We start from the raw sequence: 20,298 nt of genomic DNA on the forward strand, positions 1-20,298 counted from the left end.
ATCGAACACCTCAAACGCTTATGTGATTGAAAAATCGCAAAATGCTTAGGCAAGTGAAAAATTGCACACCTCAAAAATCTTAGGTGAGTGAAAAATCGCACAGCTCAAAATGCTTAGGCAATTGAAAAATCGCACTCATCAAAACATCAAATCACGTTCTAGTCACATGACTGTAGGTGGTCGGTGACTTTCTAACAAACACCCACATGTATCGAAACAAACAAAAATTAAATAATCGGCTATGATTATGATTACTATACTGTTACGGTGTTGTTAAACATTCCTTTCCTTTCTAATAGCCGTTGTTTAAAATGTGCTGAGGTGTTGTTAAACATTCCTTTCCTTTCAAATAGCCGTTGTTTAAAATGTGCTGAGGTGTAGTTAAACATTCCTTTCCTTTCAAATAGCCGTTGTTTAAAATGTGCTGAGGTGTTGTTAAACATTCCTTTCCTTTCAAATAGCCGTTGTTTAAAATGTGTTGAGGTGTCGTTAAACATTCCTTTCCTTTCAAATAGCCGTAATTTAAAAAATGTGCTGAGGTGTAGTTATACTTTCCTTTCAAATAGCCGTTGTTTAAAATGTGCTGAGGTGTCATTAAACATTCCTTTCCTTTCAAATAGCCATTGTTTAAAATGTGCTGAGGTGTTGTTAAACATTCCTTTCCTTTCAAATAGTCGTTGTTTAAAATGTGCTGAGGTGTATGAAACATTCCTTTCAAATAGCCATTGTTTAAAATGTGCTGAGGTGTTGTTAAACATTCCTTTCCTTTCAAATAGTCGTTGTTTAAAATGTACTGAGGTGTCGTTAAACATTCCTTTCCTTTCAAATAGCCGTTGTTTAAAATGTGCTGAGGTGTTGTTAAACATTCCTTTCCTTTCAAATAGTCGTTGTTTAAAATGTGCTGAGGTGTCGTTAAACATTCCTTTCCTTTCAAATAGCCGTTGTTTAAAATGTGCTGAGGTGTAGTTAAACATTCCTTTCCTTTCAAATAGCCGTAGTTTAAAATGTGCTGAGGTGTCGTTAAACATTCCTTTCCTTTCAAATAGCCGTAGTTTAAAATGTGCTGAGGTGTCGTTAAACATTCCTTTCCTTTCAAATAGCCGTTGTTTAAAATGTGCTGAGGTGCCGTTAAACATTCCTTTCCTTTCAAATAGCCGTTGTTTAAAATGTGCTGAGGTGTCGTTAAACATTCCTTTCCTTTCAAATAGCCGTAGTTTAAAATGTGCTGAGGTGTCGTTAAACATTCCTTTCCTTTCAAATAGCCATAGTTTAAAATAGGCTGAGGTGTTGTTAAACATTCCTTTCCTTTCAAATAGCCGTAGTTTAAAATGTGCTGAGGTGTAGTTATACTTTCCTTTCAAATAGCCGTTGTTTAAAATGTGCTGAGGTGTTGTTAAACATTCCTTTCCTTTCAAATAGCCGTTGTTTAAAATGTGCTGAAGTGTCATTAAACATTCCTTTCCTTTCAAATAGCCGTAGTTTAAAATGTGCTGAGGTGTTGTTAAACATTCCTTTCCTTTCAAATAGCCGTAGTTTAAAATAGGCTGAGGTGTTGTTAAACATTGCATTCCTTTCAAATAGCCATAGTTTAAAATAGGCTGAGGTGTTGTTAAACATTCCTTTCCTTTCAAATAGCCGTAGTTTAAAATGTGCTGAGGTGTAGTTATACTTTCCTTTCAAATAGCCGTTGTTTAAAATGTGCTGAGGTGTCGTGAACCATTCCTTTCAAATAGCCGTTGTTTAAAATGTGCTGAGGTGTTGTTAAACATTCCTTTCCTTTCAAATAGCCGTTGTTTAAAATGTGTTGAGGTGTCGTTAAACATTCCTTTCCTTTCAAATAGCCGTAGTTTAAAATGTGCTGAGTTGGCGTTAAACATTCCTTTCCTTTCAAATAGCCGTTGTTTAAAATGTGCTGAGGTGTCATTAAACATTCCTTTCCTTTCAAATAGCCGTAGTTTAAAATGTGCTGAGGTGTTGTTAAACATTCCTTTCCTTTCAAATAGCCGTAGTTTAAAATAGGCTGAGGTGTTGTTAAACATTGCATTCCTTTCAAATAGCCATAGTTTAAAATAGGCTGAGGTGTTGTTAAAGATTCCTTTCCTTTCAAATAGCTATAGTTTAAAATAGGCTGAGGTGTTGTTAAACATTGCATTCCTTTCAAATAGCCGTAGTTTAAAATGTGCTGAGGTGTAGTTATACTTTCCTTTCAAATAGCCGTTGTTTAAAATGTGCTGAGGTGTCATTAAAGATTCCTTTCCTTTCAAATAGCCGTTGTTTAAAATGTGCTGAGGTGTTGTTAAACATTCCTTTCCTTTCAAATAGTCGTCGTTTAAAATGTACTGAAGGTGTCGTTAAACATTCCTTTCCTTTCAAATAGCCGTTGTTTAAAATGTGCTGAGGTGTCGTTAAACATTCCTTTCCTTTCAAATAGCCATTGTTTAAAATGTGCTGAGGTGTCGTTAAACATTCCTTTCAAATAGCCGTTGTTTAAAATGTGCTGAGGTGTTGTTAAACATTCCTTTTCTTTCAAATAGCCGTAGTTTAAAATGTGCTGAGGTGTAGTTATAATTTCCTTTTAAATAGCCGTTGTTTAAAATGTGCTGAGGTGTCATTAAACATTCCTTTCCTTTCAAATAGCCGTAGTTTAAAATGTGCTGAGGTGTTGTTAAACATTGCTTTCCTTTCAAATAGCCGTAGTTTAAAATGTGCTGAGGTGTCGTTAAACATTCTTTTGCTTTCAAATAGCCGTAGTTTAAAATAGGCTGAGTGTCGTTAAACATTGCATTCCTTTCAAATAGCCATAGTTTAAAATGTGCTGAGCTGTAGTTATACTTTCCTTTCAAATAGCCGTAGTTTAAAATGTGCTGAGGTGTTGTTAAACATTCCTTTCCTTTCAAATAGCCGTAGTTTAAAATGTGCTGAGGTGTTGTTAAACATTCCTTTCCTTTCAAATAGCCATAGTTTAAAACGTGCTGAGGTGTTGTTAAACATTCCTTTCAAATAGTCGTTGTTTAAAATGTACTGAAGGTGTCGTTAAACATTCCTTTCCTTTCAAATAGCCGTTGTTTAAAATGTGCTGAGGTGTTGTTAAACATTGCTTTCCTTTCAAATAGCCATAGTTTAAAATGTGCTGAGGTGTTGTTAAACATTCTTTTCCTTTCAAATAGCCGTTGTTTAAAATGTGCTGAGGTGTTGTTAAACATTCTTTTCCTTTCAAATAACCATAGTTTAAAATGTGCTGAGCTGTCGTTAAACTCGTTTTTCTTTCCTTTCCTTTGTTTTCAAATAACTGTACGTTAGTTTCAAAGTGTGCTGAGGTGTCAACGAAGAACCACATGTTAGACGCCCAATAGCTGTAGTTTAAACTGATTAAAAAAAAACATTCCTTTCCTTTCCTCTCACTATCTTAGTATCTGGGGTCAAAGGTTGGATTATCTGCTGTAAATCATAAAATGTTAGCTAGCATAAAATGTTAGCAAATTTAGCAAGGTCATACAAGACGCTAATGTTTCATGATGTTAAATTGAAAGAGACATATACAACAGACAGTTCTAAAATGATTTTGTGAGATTGTTATGTGTGTGATACATTCATTCATTCAATCAATCAATCAATCAATCAATCAATCAATCAATCAATCAATCAATCAATCAATCAATCAATCAATCATTTCATTCATTTCATTCATTCATTCTTTCTTTCTCTCATCCAGTTTGACCTGCTGGAACTGGACCGCCTGGACAAGCCCTTGTTGCCATGCCCGCTGCTCCTCGACTCGGCCAGCTACATCCCCGACACCGTCGACCTCACCAAGGACGCCGATGCGCGGCAGTACTGGCTGCAATGTTTCAGCGAGAGCGTCGAAACGGTGGGACGGCTTTTATTACGTTTTAACGTCTTTCTACATTTAGTTTTAACATTTTCTTCCGAGACAAGGACATAGCCTAGTGGAAAAGTGTCCTTATGTGCGGTCGATCTAGGATCGATCCACGTCGGTGGCCCCATTGAGCTATTTCTCATTCCAGCCAGTGTACCACGAATGGTTTATCAAAAGCTGTGGTATGTTCTATCCTGTCTGTGGGATGGTCCCTTGCTACTAATGAAAAAAATGTAGTGGGTTTCTTCTCTTAAGACTATATGTAAAAATTGCCAAATGTTTGACATCCAATAACCGATGATTGGTAAATCAATGTGCTCTAGTGTTGTCGTTAAACAAGACAAACTTAAACTTTTCTTCTGAGACAAGGTGCAGCACTTGACTGATCTGCAGAGCTGATGTGCAACACTGCATACAATACTAAAGGATGTGTGACATACATGTAATTAATGCTAATTAAAAAATTTGGGTGTCCCACATTGTCTGCATTTCATGTTATCCCTCTCGCCATTTCCTCTCCCTACCCCCTCCACTTCTTTCTCTTCCCCCCTCTCTCTATCTCTCTTTCTCTTTCTTTTTCTCTGTATCTCTATCTGTCTCTCTCTCTCTCTCTCTCTCTCTCTCTGTCTGTCTGTCTGTCTCTCTCTCTCTCTCTCTCTCTCTCTCTCTCTCTCTGTCTGTCTGTCTGTCTGTCTGTCTGTCTGTCTGTCTCTGTATGTCTGTCTGTCTGTCTGTGTCTGTCTGTCTGTCTGTCTCTCTGTCTGTCTGTCTCTCTGTCTCTGTCTCTGTCTCTCTCTCTCTCTTTCTCTCTGTGGTTGTCTCTTCCTCTCTTCTCCACCCCTTCTTCTATCTTCCATCATCTCCCCTCTCCCTCTCTGTCTGTCTATCACTCTCTGTCTCTCTCCTTCCCCACCTCCTCCTGTCTTTCTCTCCTCCCTCTCTCTCTTCCTTCCCCTCTCCTCGTCACCCCCCACTTTCTCTCTCTCTCTATCAGTATCATTGGTTTTTTATTTGTATCATTGCGTTTTTATCAGTATCATTGTGTTTTTATACTTGTAATATTCTCCCTCTGTGTTTGTTTATCTTGTAGACGTGGCGACAGGCTCTGAAGAGTCAGCCGAGTTGCGCGGATGCCGAACGACGTGCCCACCAGTTCCGCACCAAGTATCTCGACCGACTCTCCGTCCTCAAGGAGAACCCCTGGTACGGATAAATAGAAATACTTTTTACTTCGTGTGATACACAGAGATTATTATACAAGCTTGTGAGGGGCAGGATGTAGGCCAGTGATCTGTCCCCATTGGAGGGCCCATTGGGCTATTTTTTGGTCCAGTGAGTGCACCATGACTGATATATCAAAGATTGTGGCATGTGTTATACTGTCTGTGGGATGGTGCATATAAAAGGATTGTGGCATGTGTTATACTGTCTGTGGGATGGTTCATATAAAAGATCCCTTGCTACTAATGAAAAAATATAACGTTTTTTTTTTAAGCCTATATGTTGAAATTACCAAATGTTTGACATTTCATAGCCAATGATATAGAGAATAATACATGAGTGGCCATTAGATACCATTTATCTCGCAACAAGTTGTTTTAAAATGTATCTAACGAGCGAAAGAAAGTTTGAAACATTTTTAAACAACGAGTTGTGAGATAAATGGTATTTAATGGACACGAATGTATTATTCTATTTCTTACATATAGAAAACCATGTTTTAAGCAAATTTTAACATCTTTTTCGACTAAAAGTTTTTTTACAGCCGTTGCACTTGTTGCGAACTTACGCGTCACAGACACATAATTATCAGGTTAACTATATGTCACATTGTAATCTATTTCCACCATGTTGTTTTTCATTGGCTGCATGGCACTGGTGACCTGGTCACTTAGGAGCAGCCAGTCGTATGTCTTGAAATTGTGTGTTAACAACCCATGTATTATCAAAAATAATGCATCGTGTTCTCACCAATGGGTGTGTAAGGGTATCTTTAAACAAAACAAACCTTATTATATGAGCTTGTGTGTCGCACTGATTTTACAAAATTAAGGCCCTGCTACACTCGGATTGCAACGCCAACAAGCATATCGTAATGTGTGGCATGTCATACGATTGAATCGGCCCGAGTCACTAGTACGAGTCGAAGTTTAGAACTTGTTCTATTTTCATACGATTGAATCGGACATTTGGGGACGTTGACCAATCAGATCGTGGCGCAGATAACGTTGACGTTCTGAGTGTAATGGCGGAAAACTCTGTTCGCTTGTCGTCGGGTACAGACCCAACAGCTCATAGAGTTGTATCAGTGGCACAACTCTTTGTTGGGTGTGTCTAGTCATTTATATAAATACAGAGACGTTACGACAGTCGCCTTCTTATCAATACACAACATTGTTTACCATGGTTACAGGAAGGATATTTTTTCAATGACGTCACGTTTCATACGATTGACAAGTACCGTGTGGCAACACGTCCGATTCAATCGGTCCGATTGACTCGTGCCAGTGACTCGTACGAGTAACTCGGTCCGATTCTATCGTATCGTGTAGCAGGCCCTTTAGTCAGGATTTTTGTATTGCCGAGGGTAATACATGAATCCTGCCACGAGTTTCGTAAAATCAGTACGATTCACATGCGAGTGTAATAATTTCTATATTATCCACATTATCCTTTATATTATTTTTATGAATAACATGCTAGGACCATGTCAAACCATTTCAAACTTAACTAGAAAGAGACGTGAAAACGTCATTTTTGAAATGACGTCATTTTGGTAAGCGATTACACAGAGTGAAGACTGGGGAAGCCACATTATGTTATGATGTCGCTTCCCAATCTTACGTCTTTTGTTGTGCACGTAAAATCATTATGACACACGTGGGTCATACTGGTTATATCTTCCTGTATATCTTTGTGAATAATTAACAAAAATAAACCCTTGCAGGAATGATATCTGGAGTTGGGAGTCACAATCTCCAGTGGCGTGGTGCGAAGTCTCTAGTGGTGGGGCACAAGCCACGAATTTTTATCTTTATATAGAGTCAGGCCAAAAAAAAAAAAAAAATTCCTGAAGTAAGGAAGCCACAGCCACCACCCCCCCCCCCCCCCCCCCCCCCCCCCCACTCAGTTCTTATGGCTTGATATAGCATGTGATTCATTTTCTACAATACACGGGCTTATGTCATATGTCTCTTTGTTCAACGAGCGGAGTGTAAAATTCCGAAACTGATTTTATTTACCGACTTGTATCGTATTGGATTAACCAGAACGTTTGTTTGACCCTTCAGCAGAAATCACATGAGTTCACATAAACAAAACTGTGCTATTGGTTTAAGCATGACAATAAGTTTAACCATTTTGCAATTAATCAAAAAAGTTCTGATATATAATATCAGGGATTTTACCAGAGGGTAAACTGGTAAAAAAGAAAGAAAGAAAGAAATGTTATATTTAACGACGCACTCAACACATTTTATTGATGGTTATATGGCATCAGACATATGGTTAAGGACCACACAGATATTGAGAGAGGAAACCTGCTGTCGCCACTTCATGGGCTATTCTTTTCGATTAGCAGCAAGGGATCTTTTATATGCACCATCCCACAGATAGGGTAGTACATACCACAGACTTTGATATACCAGTCGTGGTGCACTGGCTGGAACGAGAAATAACCCAATGGGCCCACCGACGGGGATTGATCCCAGACCGACCACGCATCGAGCGAGCGCTTTACCACTGGGCTACGTCCCACCCCAAACTGGTAAAAATGCACACCCTAAAATTTCCCAATATAATTAGTTTTTTAATGTTACTATTTAGTGGTTTCGTCCAGGGGTGTGTCTTTAAATATTCATGAAAATTCACTGAGTATTGTGTCTTGCAGTTGCTATGGTTCCCTGACAGTGAGATGTCTGCTGGATATGAGCAGCCAATACCTGGCGGAAAATCTCTTTACTGATCCTTACTCACAGGTGAGCTTTATCAGTTCTTACTCTCAGGTGAGCTTTTCTGATCCTTACTGTCAGGTGAGCTTTTCTGATCCTTACTGTCAGGTGAGCTTTTCTGATTCTTACTATCAGGTGCGCTTTTCTGATCCTTACTGTCAGGTGAGGTTTACTGATTCTTACTGTCAGGTGAGGTTTACTGATTCTTACTGTCAGGTGAGGTTTACTGATTCTTACTGTCAGGTGCGCTTTACTGATCCTTACTGTCAGGTGAGCTTTTCTGATCCTTACTGTCAGGTGAGCTTTACCGATCCTTACTGTCAGGTGAGCTTTACCGATCCTTACTGTCAGGTGAGCTTTTCTGATTCTTACTGTCAGGTGAGGTTTACCGATTCTTACTGTCAGGTCAGCTTTTCTGATCCTTACTGTCAGGTAAGGTTTACTGATCCTTACTGTCAGGTGAGGTTTACTGATTCTTACTGTCAGGTCAGCTTTTCTGATCCTTACTGTCAGGTAAGGTTTACCGATCCTTACTGTCAGGTCAGCTTTTCTGATCCTTACTGTCAGGTCAGCTTTTCTGATCCTTACTGTCAGGTCAGCTTTTCTGATCCTTACTGTCAGGTCAGCTTTTCTGATCCTTACTGTCAGGTGAGCTTTTCTGATCCTTACTGTCAGGTGCGCTTTACTGATTCTTACTGTCAGGTGCGCTTTACTGATTCTTACTGTCAGGTGTGCTTTACTGATCCTTACTGTCAGGTCAGCTTTTCTGATCCTTACTGTCAGGTGAGGTTTACTGATTCTTACTGTCAGGTGAGGTTTACTGATTCTTACTGTCAGGTGAGGTTTACTGATTCTTACTGTCAGGTGAGCTTTACTGATCCTTACTGTCAGGTGAGCTTTTCTGATCCCTACTGTCGGGTGAGCTTTACTGATCCCTACTGTCGGGTGAGCTTTACTGATCCCTACTGTCGGGTGAGCTTTACTGATCCCTACTGTCGGGTGAGCTTTACTGATCCCTACTGTCGGGTGAGCTTTACTGATCCCTACTGTCGGGTGAGCTTTACTGATCCCTACTGTCGGGTGAGCTTTACTGATCCCTACTGTCGGGTGAGCTTTACTGATCCCTACTGTCGGGTGAGCTTTACTGATCCCTACTCTCGGGTCAGCTTTACTGATCCTTACTCTCGGGTCAGCTTTACTGATCCCTACTCTCGGGTCAGCTTTACTGATCCTTACTCTCGGGTCAGCTTTACTGATCCCTACTCTCGGGTCAGCTTTACTGATCCCTACTCTCGGGTCAGCTTTACTGATCCTTACTCTCGGGTCAGCTTTACTGATTCTTACTCTCGGGTCAGCTTTACTGATGCTAACTTTGTGTAACAGTTTTCACCTTTAAAGCGCAGACCCTGAAAATGGTTAATCTACAAACCTGTAAGACATTTGGATAAAGTTACCACAGAGTAAAACAAGAGTCTGTGATGTTAAGATGGGGAAATACCTTTAAACATAGACTGAATCTTGTCTTCATAATTCTTACTTTTCAGAGGTATGTGTGTTTTTGAAAAATGTAATATGAAAAATGCATTTTTTGGTATTAGAATAACAAGATGACCAGAAACACTTCAGTTGTACGGAAATGGATAATCTAAACAATAAAATCTAAGTAATGTCTGAATTCAGTTATCAAAAACAACTGTAATAGTGAAAAATGCACCGTAGTGTTTAAAAACTGGGGTCTGTTGCTTTAACTGCATAATTGAATTTCATACATTTTTAGATTTCTCTGACAGGTAATAATAGTAAGTGATTTCTCAGGAATATCTTTCTAATTGTAGGCATTGTTAAAAAGTTATACATTGTTGAGTTCTTGGTAGAATGAAACTCACATCATATTTATAGGAAATTAAACGAGCTTCCATTTTGTATCATGTTTATGTCCAGAGTGAAATAATTTTGAATTGTTACGAGTGAGTGACTGTTAAAAATTATTTGACGAGGGACTTAAACATGATACGAAATGGTAGCGAGTTTCATATCCTATTTATTACCCATAATCGATCTTAATTTATATTACTCAACTCGTCTGTTCCTGTAAGGTTGTAGTGCACCAAGGGCGAGACGTAGCCCAGTCTTAAAGCTATTTGCTTGATGCACGGTCAGTTTGGGATCGATCCTCTCCGGTGGGCCCATTGGACTATTTCTTGTTCCAGCCAGTGCAGCATGACTGGTACATCAAAGGCCGTGGTATGTACTACCCTGTCTGTGGGATGTTGCATATAAAAGATCTCTTGCTGCTAATCGAAAAGAGTAGGCCATGAAGTAGCGACAGTAGGTTTCCTCTCTCAATAACTGTGTGGTCCTTAACCATATGTCTGATGTCATATAACTGTAAATAAAATGTGTTTAGTGCATCATTAAATGAAACATTTCTTTCTCTTTTCTTGATTATATCTACAGCTAAAGAAGTTTGACAATGAGTATGCCATGAAGTTTCTGGTGAAGCACTTGGCACACATTGACAGTCTGAGCTGGCACGATCGACAGCTGGAGCTCACCAAGGGACTGCTAGCGGGAAACGTCTTCGACATCGGCGCCAAGGAAATTAGGAAAATATTGGACGCGGGGAAATTTGGTTTTGAAGAAGCAAAAGGAAGGTTACAAAGTGAGATATCACAGAAGAGTCAGCAAGATGTATATGCTAACACATTTCGCCCAGTGGTAAAGCGCTCGCTTGATGCACAATTGGTTTCGGATCGATCCCCATCGGTGGGCCCACTGGGTTTTTTCTCGTTCCAGCCAGTGCACCATGACTGGTATATCAAAGGCTGCGGTATGTACTATCTTGTCTGTAGGATGGTGCATATAAAAGATCCCATAGCCGATGATTAATAAATCAGTGTGCTCTAGTGGTGTCGTTAAACAAAAAAAACTTCAAAAACATTTCATATGTACCAAATGTTTTAGTTTTTTTGACAAAAGATCGAGTTTGCAGTGTGGCAGTATTGTTTGTAAAGGTTTAAAATAACTAGTTAGCAGATAAAAAAACCTGAATGGGGGTAAAACAATATTGGGTATTCTCTGAATTAACAGTTACTTTTGGAGGGAGGGGTGGGGGGGGGGGGGGACGTGATTTAGCTCATTCGGTTAAGTGCTTGCTTGAGGTACTTGCATCGCAGAATCGAACCACCTTGGTGGATCCATTCAGCTGATTGGTTTTTTTATTATTCCAACCAATGCACCACAACTGGACAAAGGCCATGATATGTGCTTTCCTTGCTTCATTAGGAAAATTGTAGCAGGTTTCCTCTGATGACTACGAGCCAGTGCTACTTCTACAATCGGCTTCTCGTCAAGTTGTTATCAAATACATTTTTTTAATTGTATTATTCATATTTCACAGTTTGATGAATGCTAACATAAACCTTGCCAACTGGTTGCAAAAGATCACATCAAGATGCAGTTTTTTTGTTTTTTGTTGTTGTTTTTTTAAGGAGATCCATTTTCACACAAACACTCTTTAAAAAAAAAATATTATGCAGTATCCTAAGAAAGACTAAGCTCTGCTGTAGATGTCAATTTTTTTTTTCAACATAATTATTTTTTAAAATTTGATAAAGTAATTTCTTTCCTTTTTGTTTTAGAGCGTCCTTGGTTGTTTGATGATTTTGACGAGTGGAAAGAGCGCCTGTTGCGACAACCGCCTCACAAGTGTGCGGTGATATTCTGTGATAACAGCGGATTTGACATTATTCTCGGCATTTTCCCCTTCGCCAGAGAGCTTCTTTCTCGCGGTACCAAGGTATAGCTTTTATTAGTTCCTACTGGTCCAACTGGAGAGGACGATAAGTTTCCGACTTTTCCCACTCTCTTTTTTTTTTGAAATGTCTCAAAATATTGAGCTAAAATTTACAAATGTTACAGATCATGTTTGACTTTCATGGCAATTTACTGATTTTTAACAGAAATATACCTCTTGACCTTAGTGAGAATTTGTTGTTCACAGTAGGGGACGTGTTGCTTTAGCAGTATTCTAAGAGTGCTTGTCTGTCTTGTGGAAGAAAGGTGGGGCTTAGGGATGGTCCATAAATTCCAGGGTGGTTTTTTTTTTACAATCTGTGCAGTGTTTGGAAGATAGGGGAGGGAGTAAATGCCATGTTTGGAAGATAGGGGAGGGAGTGAAGACCATATTTGGAAGATAGAGGAGGGAGTGAAGGCCATGTTTGGAAGATAGGGGAGGGAGTGAATGCTATGTTTGGAAGATAGAGGAGGGAGTGAACGCCATGTTTGGAAGATAGGGGAGGGAGTGAACGCTATGTTTCAAGATAGGGGAGGGAGTGAATGCCATGTTTGGACAAATGGGGAAAGAGTGAACGCTATGTTTCAAGATAGGGAGGGAGTGAACGCCATATTTGGAAGATAGAGGAGGGAGTGAAGGCCATGTTTGGAAGATAGGGGAGGGAGTGAACGCTATGTTTGGAAGACAGGGGAGGGAGTGAACACCATGTTTGGAAGATAGGGAAGGGAGTGAACGCTATGTTTCAAGATAGGGGAGGGAGTGAATGCCGTGTTTGGAAAATAGGGGAGGGAGTGAACGCAATGTTTGGAATATAAGGGAGGGAGTGAACGCCATGTTTGGACGATAGGGGAGAGAGTGAACGCTATGTTTCAAGATAGGGGAGGGAGTGAATGCCATATTTGGAAGATAGAGGAGGGAGTGAATGCCATGTTGGAAGATAGGGGAGGGAGTGAACACCATGTTTGGAATATAGGGGAGGGAGTGAACACCATGTTTGGAATATAGGGGAGGGAGTGAACACCATGTTTGGAAGATAGGGGAGGGAGTGGATGCCATGTTTGGAAGATAGGGGAGGGAGTGAACGTTGTGTTTACAGTAGTGTCTCCATGAGTACTCTAGTACTTGGGTACGGGCCGAGTCTAGCAAGACTTGAGTCCGTTCACAGGACTTTGTGTTTACAGTAAAATCTATGACACTCATCTAAACTCGGGACATTGTGTTTACAGAAAAATCTATGACACTTGTCAAACTCGGGATGTTGTGTTTGCAGTAAAATTTATGACACTTGTCTAAACTTGGGACGTTGTGTTTACAGTAAAATGTATGACACTGGTCTAAAGCGGGACGTTGTGTTTGCAGTAAAATGTATGACACTGGTCTAAACTGGGACGTTGTGTTTACAGTAAAATGTATGACACTGGTCTAAAGCGGGACGTTGTGTTTACAGTAAAATGTATGACACTGGTTTAAACCGGGACATTGTGTTTACAGTAAAATGTATGACACTGGTCTAAAGCGGGACGTTGTGTTTACAGTAAAATGTATGACTCTGGTCTAAAGCGGGACGTTGTGTTTGCAGTAAAATGTATGACACTGGTCTAAACTTGGGACATTGTGTTTACAGTAAAATGTATGACACTGGTCTAAAGCGGGACGTTGTGTTTGCAGTAAAATGTATGACACTGGTCTAAAGTGGGACGTTGTGTTTACAGTAAAATGTATGACACTGGTCTAAACTTGGGACATTGTGTTTACAGTAAAATGTATGACACTGGTCTAAACTAGGGACGTTGTGTTTACAGTAAAATGTATGACACTGGTCTAAACTTGGGACATTGTGTTTACAGTAAAATGTATGACACTGGTCTAAAGCGGGACATTGTGTTTACAGTAAAATGTATGACACTGGTCTAAACTTGGGACGTTGTGTTTACAGTAAAATGTATGACACTGGTCTAAAGCGGGACGTTGTGTTTACAGTAAAATGTATGACACTGGTCTAAACTCGGGACGTTGTGTTTACAGTAAAATGTATGACACTGGTCTAAAGCGGGATGTTGTGTTTACAGTAAAATGTATGACACTGGTCTAAACTAGGGACGTTGTGTTTACAGTAAAATGTATGACACTGGTCTAAACTTGGGACGTTGTGTTTACAGTAAAATGTATGACACTGGTCTAAAGCGGGATGTTGTGTTTACAGTAAAATGTATGACACTGGTCTAAAGCGGGACGTTGTGTTTACAGTAAAATGTATGACATTTGTCTAAACTCGGGACGTTGTGTTTACAGTAAAATGTATGACACTGGTCTAAACTCGGGACTTTGTGTTTACAGTAAAATTTATGACACTGGTCTAAACTCGGGACACTTGTCTGTTTTGTCAGGTGATTCTGTGCGCCAACTCAAAGCCGACGTTGAACGATGTCACGTACAGCGAGCTGATGATGGTGGCGCGGCACATCGCTGCAATCCAGTCCGACATCTACCACGCCATGGCTCAGAACAAACTCGTCGTCATGGCATCCGGTCAAGGGTCACCGTGTCTCGATCTCAGGTGAGTGATGGCGTCGGGTCAAGGGTCACTGTGTCTCGATCTCAGGTGAGTGATGGCATCGGTTCAAGGGTCACCCTATCTTGATCTCAGGCGAGTGATGGCATCGGGTCAAGGGTCACCCTGTCTATCTCAGGCGAGTGATGGCGTCGGGTCAAGGGTCACCATGTTTCTATTTCAGGTGAGTGATGGTGTTGGGTCATGGGTCACCGTGTTTCAATCTCAGTTGACTGATTGCATCGGGTCAAGGGTCACCCTGTCTCTATCTCAGGCGAGTGATGGCGTCGGGTCAAGGGTCACCATGTCTCAATCTCAGGTGATTGATGGCGTCGGGTCAAGGGTCACCGTGTCTCAATCTCAGGTGATTGATGGCGTCGGGTCAAGGGTCACCGTGTCTCTATCTCAGGCGAGTGATGGCGTCGGGTCAAGGGTTACCGTGTTTCAATCTCAGGCGAGTGATTGCATCGGGTCACGGGTCACCATGTCTCAATGTCAGGTGAGTGATTGCATCGGGTCAAGGGTCACCATGTCTCAATGTCAGGTGAGTGATTGCATCGGGTCACGGGTCACCATGTCTCAATGTCAGGTGAGTGATTGCATCGGGTCAAGGGTCACCATGTCTCAATGTCAGGTGGAGTGATTGCATCAGGTCAAGGGTCACCCTGCCTCTATCTCAGGTGAGTGATTGCATCGGGTCATGGGTCACCCTGTCTCGATCTCAGGTGAATATTCAGATGAAGAAACTGACATTTTACATTAATGATGTCATAACTCATCGTTGTCATGGCATCAGGTCAAGGGTTACCGTGCCTCTATCTCAGGAGACAGTTTAGATGAAGAAACTGACATTTTACATTAATGATGAAAAAACCCCACAATAAGTTGAATGGATCAATAGTTAAAAAGTTTGTTTTGTGTAACAACACCACTAGAGCAGATTGATATATTAATCATCGGCTATTGGATGTCAAAACATTTGATAATTCTGACATGTAATCATCAGAGGAAACCTGATACATTTTCCTAATGTAGCAAGGGATCTTTTATTATGCACTTTCCCACAGACAGGAAAGTACATACCACGGCCTTTGACCAGTTATGGTGCACTGGTTGGAACGAGAGGAAAAAAGCAATTAACGAGTTGAATGGATCCATAGAAGTGGTTCAGTTCTGTGACGTAAGCACCTCAAGTGAGCATTCAATCGACTGAGTTGGGATCGATCCCCGTCGGTGGGCCTATTGTCTATTTCTTGCTCCAGCCAGTAATAATCTTTTTGTTAAGTGAAAATGGTTATATTGTTTCAAAACCGTGGTGTTGTGTCTGCTAGTACAAGCCTCTGAGATTTGAAAATCTGCGTAAACCATTGATGGGTTATGCAAAAATAAATGCAGGTAACCCATTTAGTTTTCACGTAACCCGTCATGACCATGTAAATGATGTTATAAATTCAGTTCTCACACGAAAAATGGGCAACACAAAATTATACTTACAAGTGACGCACGAACAAAACTATCAGAAGTCTGTGGTATTGCATTATAAATTGTACCACATACAGGGTCTCATCAGTTGGGCCATGTCTTCCCAGTCATAGTTTATGTATACTGCATTTAATCAAATGGGGCGAGACATGGCCCAGTAGTACAGCGCTCGCTCGGTGCACGGTCAGTGTGGGATAGATCCCCATCGGTGGGCCCATTGGGCTATTTCTCGCTCCAGCCAGTGCACCACGACTGGTACATCAAAGGTAGTGGTATGTGCTATCCTGTCTGGGATGGTGCATATAAAAGATCCCTTGCTATTAATCAAAAAGAGTACCCATGAAGTGGCGACATCGGGTTTCCTCTCTCAATATCTGTGTGGTCCTATGTCTGACGCCATAAAATAAAATGTGTTGAGTGCATCGTTAAATAAAACATTTCCTTCCCTCAACGGACTGAGCTATATTAATTGAAAGGTTTTATTCACGTACGTGTAATTCTTGTTTTCCTTCACGACTGGTATATCAAAGGCTGTGGTATGTGCTATCCAGTCTGGGATGGTGCATATAAAAGATCCCTTGCTACTAATGGAAAATTGTAGCGGGTTTCCTTTCCAAGACTATATGTCAGAATAACCACATTTGACATCCAATACCCAATAATTATTAATAAATCAATGTTCTCTAGTGGTGTCCTTAAACAAACCAAACAAACTCACGTAGTTCTTGTTTCTCCCCAGACTGATAAGACGAGAGCCTGGTGAGAGGTTTTATTCATGTACGTGTAATTCTTGTTTTCCTTCACGACTGGTATATCAAAGGCTGTGGTATGTGTTATCCCGTCTGTGGGATGGTGCATATAAAAGATCCCTTGCTACTAATGAAAAAATGTAGTGGGTTTCCTCTCTAAGACTATGTCAGAATTATCAAATTATATGTCAGAATAACCACATTTGACATCCAATAGCCGATGATCTCGTTCCAGCCAGTGCACCACAACTGGTATATCAAAGGCCGTGGTATGTACTATACTGTCTGTGGGATGATGCATATAAAAGATCCCTTGCTGCCAATCGAAAAGAGTAGCCCATGAAGTGCCGACAGTGGGTTTCTTCTCTCAATATCTGTGTGGTCCTTAACCATATGTCTGACGCCATATAACCGTAAATACAATGTGTTGAGTGCGTCGTTAAATAAAACATTTCTTTCTTTCCAATAGCCGATGATTAGTAAATCAATGTTCTCTAGTATATAGTTAAACAAAACAAAGAAATTGATGTAATTCTTGTTCCCCCCTCAGACTGATAGACGAAAGCCTGGTGAGAGTGATGCGGGAGCAGGAAGCTGACCTCATCATCCTGGAGGGAATGGGCCGCGCCGTCCACACCAACTTCCACGCTGCCTTCTCCTGCGAGGCGCTAAAAGTGGCCGTCATCAAGAACAAATGGCTGGCCAATCGGCTGGGAGGAGACATGTTCAATGTGATGTTTAAGTACGAGAAAGCTAGACGCGTTTCGGCGTCCACCAAACTGGCCAGCTAGTATTCGGATTCAGTCTTAGAAGACTTAATATTTATATTTGATTCATTTGGTATTCTTCTTCATGGTGCATGCTTATGACAGAGGTGGGAACAGTGAAAAACATGGAGACAGTTTGAAAAGGACATTTTTAAAGTGATGTTCAAATATAAAAATTTCACAGGATAAAGCAGATATTCTATCTCATTAATTATATGTAGGTATTCTCTATATAAGCATAGTAATGTCTGTGTGAAATAAGTATTTGTGTGTGTATATGTGTTTGTATGGTGTGTGTGTGTGTGGTGTGTTTGTGTTGTGTGGTGTGCATGTTCTTTGTGTGGTGTGTTTGTATGGTTGTGTGGTGTGTATATTTTAGAAAAGGATGGAATGAAAGACGGTAGTAAACAAATGTTTATCAATACCTCAGAAAAATAAATACTTTGATTGTCAGATGTCAAACAAAGGTATGTATATACAAAATGGGGTGGAGGTGAGAGAGACGAAAGGGAGATAGAGATTCTAAGCAAGACGTTGTTTTAGTCATAAGTATTGTAAATAATGTAATTATCTTACACACACACACACACTCTCTCTCTCTCTCTCTCTCTCTCTCGCTCTCTCTCTCTGTGTCTCTGTTTCTCTTGCTCGGGCACGTGAGCACACACTCTCTATCTCTCTTGTGTGCTGTCTGTCTCTCTCGCTCTCTCTGTCTGTCCATTTGTTTCTGGTTGTTTGTAAATATCTAATCTATGTTTGTCATCTTGCCCACAAAATGAAATACTTTCTATTGTAAACATTTAGGGAGAGGATGCCTGTTGACTGATCCGAAAACCACAAACTATAAATATAATAATAAAATATTGTTTAAGCCAAGTACTGTAGAATATTTTAAGGGAACCATGCCTGTCTGCTTCTCATAGTTTTGCTTGATGGCATTATAGTGATGTGATCGACATGTAAGCCAATCATATACAGCAGGCTTTTTACCAGAAGGTCAAACGGATAAAATGCCATCCCTCAAATAAATTGTGCAACGAGTGTGATATGATTGCAAACTTCATGAGATGAGATATAAATCATATTTGACAAAAAAAACATGAAATTTTCTATTTATTATATAACTTTTGGCAGTTTACCTTTATTTTTAAAATGCCAGCAGCAGAATAGTTCCGGCTTTCTTACAGTGAAGATAACACTTTCTACAGTGATGATAACACATTTTATTTCACCGATATTGATGATAACACATTTTATTTCACTGATATTGATGATAACACATTTTATTTCACTGATATTTTAAGATATTTCACTAAATGTTATACAATAAATCACTCTATTCCATTGGATTCATCATTTTGTCTTTAATTTAGTTCTAGCTCAGTTGTAAAGCTCTTGCTTGATGCACGGTCAGTTTGGGATCGATCCCTGTTGGTGGACCAATTGGGCTATTCCTCGTTCCAGCCAGTGCACCACGACTGATATATCAAAGGCCATGATATGTGCTATCCTGTTTGTGGGATGGTGCATATAAAAGATCCCTTGCTACTAATGGAAAAATGTAGCAGGTTTCATCTCTAAGACTATGTCAAAATTACCAGATGTTTGACATCCAATAGCTGATGATTATTAATGTGATCAATGTGATCTAGTTGTGTCGTTAAATGAAACAAACTTTTCAATTTAGATCTCTATGTGAGCTTTAGTTACCCGATACATATATGCTTTTACCATTTTGGTGAAAAAGAGATTTGACATTTAAGACTTGTGCTCAAGGCAAGTACGAAATACGAATAAACAGGGTATCCTCTGTTTGACAGGGCAGACTGGTTATTTTGCAAAGTATACTTTTGGTTGATGTGCACAAATATTGTGGACTTTTTTTTTATACGATAACAGTCCGATATATATAACAGATGGCTGAAAGACCCCCAGACACCAGACATTTTATTGCAAATAATTTTTAAATGCCTGAAGATTGTAGAGACCAAAAGCTGTGTATATGGAGCGCTGGGCTTCGGAATAACGTTTGTTAAAGTTTGTTTTGTTTAACGACACCACTAGAGCACATTGATTAATTAATCATTGGCTATTGGATGTCAAACATTTGGTAATTCTGACACGTAGTCATCAAAGGAAACCTGCTACATTTTTACTAATGCAGCAAGGGATCTTTTATATGATAGGAAAGCACATACCACGACCTTTGTCCAGTTGTGGTGCACTGGTTGGAATGAGAAACAACCCAATCATTTGAATGGATCCACCGAAGTGGTTCGATCCTGCAACGCAAGCACCTCAAGCGAGCACTCAACCGACTGAGCTAAATCCAGCCTCTGGCTTGGGAATAATGACTCAATGACACAAGTTTGAATCGTTGTAAGGTTCAGTTTTGACATTATTTACAATAAACTGTGTGAACTGGATAGAAGAGAAAAGACACAGATATGTGAAATGGCTGAGCCACCTCTTATGCTTAGTCGGGCCAGTGCAGCACCACTGGTATATCAAAGGCTGTGGTATGTGCTATCCTGTCTGTGGGGTGGTGCATTTAAAAGATTCCTTGCTACTAATGGAAAAATAAATATAGTGGGTTTCCTTTCTAAGACTGTTAGAAATATCAAACGTTTGACATCCAATAGCCGATGATTAATAAATCAATGTGCTCTAGTGGTGTTGTTAAACAAAACAAACGTTCACTTTTCCACCTTCTTAAGAACGCTGTATGTGATAAACCATACAACTTATTTTGGTGCCCTAATGTCTGTTGTTAAACCAAAGGCAACATTTGCCGTGCCCTAAAAACCCCCAAAAACCCACTTTTGACCCTTATAATGGCAACTAATGAGTCACAACACAAGTCACAAAAGTTGTAAAAGTTAGTTTGTTTTGTTTAACAATACCACTAGAGCACATTGATTTATTAATTATCAGCTATTGGATGTCAAACATTTGGTAATTTTGACACATTGTCTTTTAGAGGGAACCAGCTACATTTTTCAGTTAGTAGCAAGGAATATTTTTTATGCACCATCCCACAGGATGGCACATACCATGGCCTTTGATATACCAGTTATGGCACACTGGCTGGAACAGAAAATAGCCCGTCCGTGCATCAGACGAGTG

The 20,298-nt window shown here is 40.1% G+C and overlaps 1 protein-coding gene across 3 annotated transcripts in view; it reads left to right on the forward strand.

The window, feature by feature from the left end:
- The window catches only part of LOC121374782 (4'-phosphopantetheine phosphatase-like), a 38,825-nt gene extending 20,494 nt beyond the window's left edge, over positions 1 to 18,331 (forward strand). For all 3 annotated transcript variants that reach the window (XM_041501901.1, XM_041501909.1, XM_041501894.1), the window contains exons 11-17: positions 3,713 to 3,868; positions 4,968 to 5,080; positions 7,767 to 7,854; positions 10,285 to 10,489; positions 11,469 to 11,626; positions 14,011 to 14,180; positions 16,956 to 18,331. In XM_041501901.1, the coding sequence (XP_041357835.1) occupies positions 3,713 to 3,868; positions 4,968 to 5,080; positions 7,767 to 7,854; positions 10,285 to 10,489; positions 11,469 to 11,626; positions 14,011 to 14,180; positions 16,956 to 17,196 (1,131 nt within the window). In that variant the 3' untranslated portion in view covers positions 17,197 to 18,331. The remainder of the gene's footprint in view (positions 1 to 3,712; positions 3,869 to 4,967; positions 5,081 to 7,766; positions 7,855 to 10,284; positions 10,490 to 11,468; positions 11,627 to 14,010; positions 14,181 to 16,955) is intronic.
- Positions 18,332 to 20,298: the final 1,967 nt, after the last annotated feature.

This window comes from Gigantopelta aegis, chromosome 1, assembly GCF_016097555.1.
Source record: "Gigantopelta aegis isolate Gae_Host chromosome 1, Gae_host_genome, whole genome shotgun sequence".
Classification (NCBI taxonomy): domain Eukaryota; kingdom Metazoa; phylum Mollusca; class Gastropoda; order Neomphalida; family Peltospiridae; genus Gigantopelta; species Gigantopelta aegis.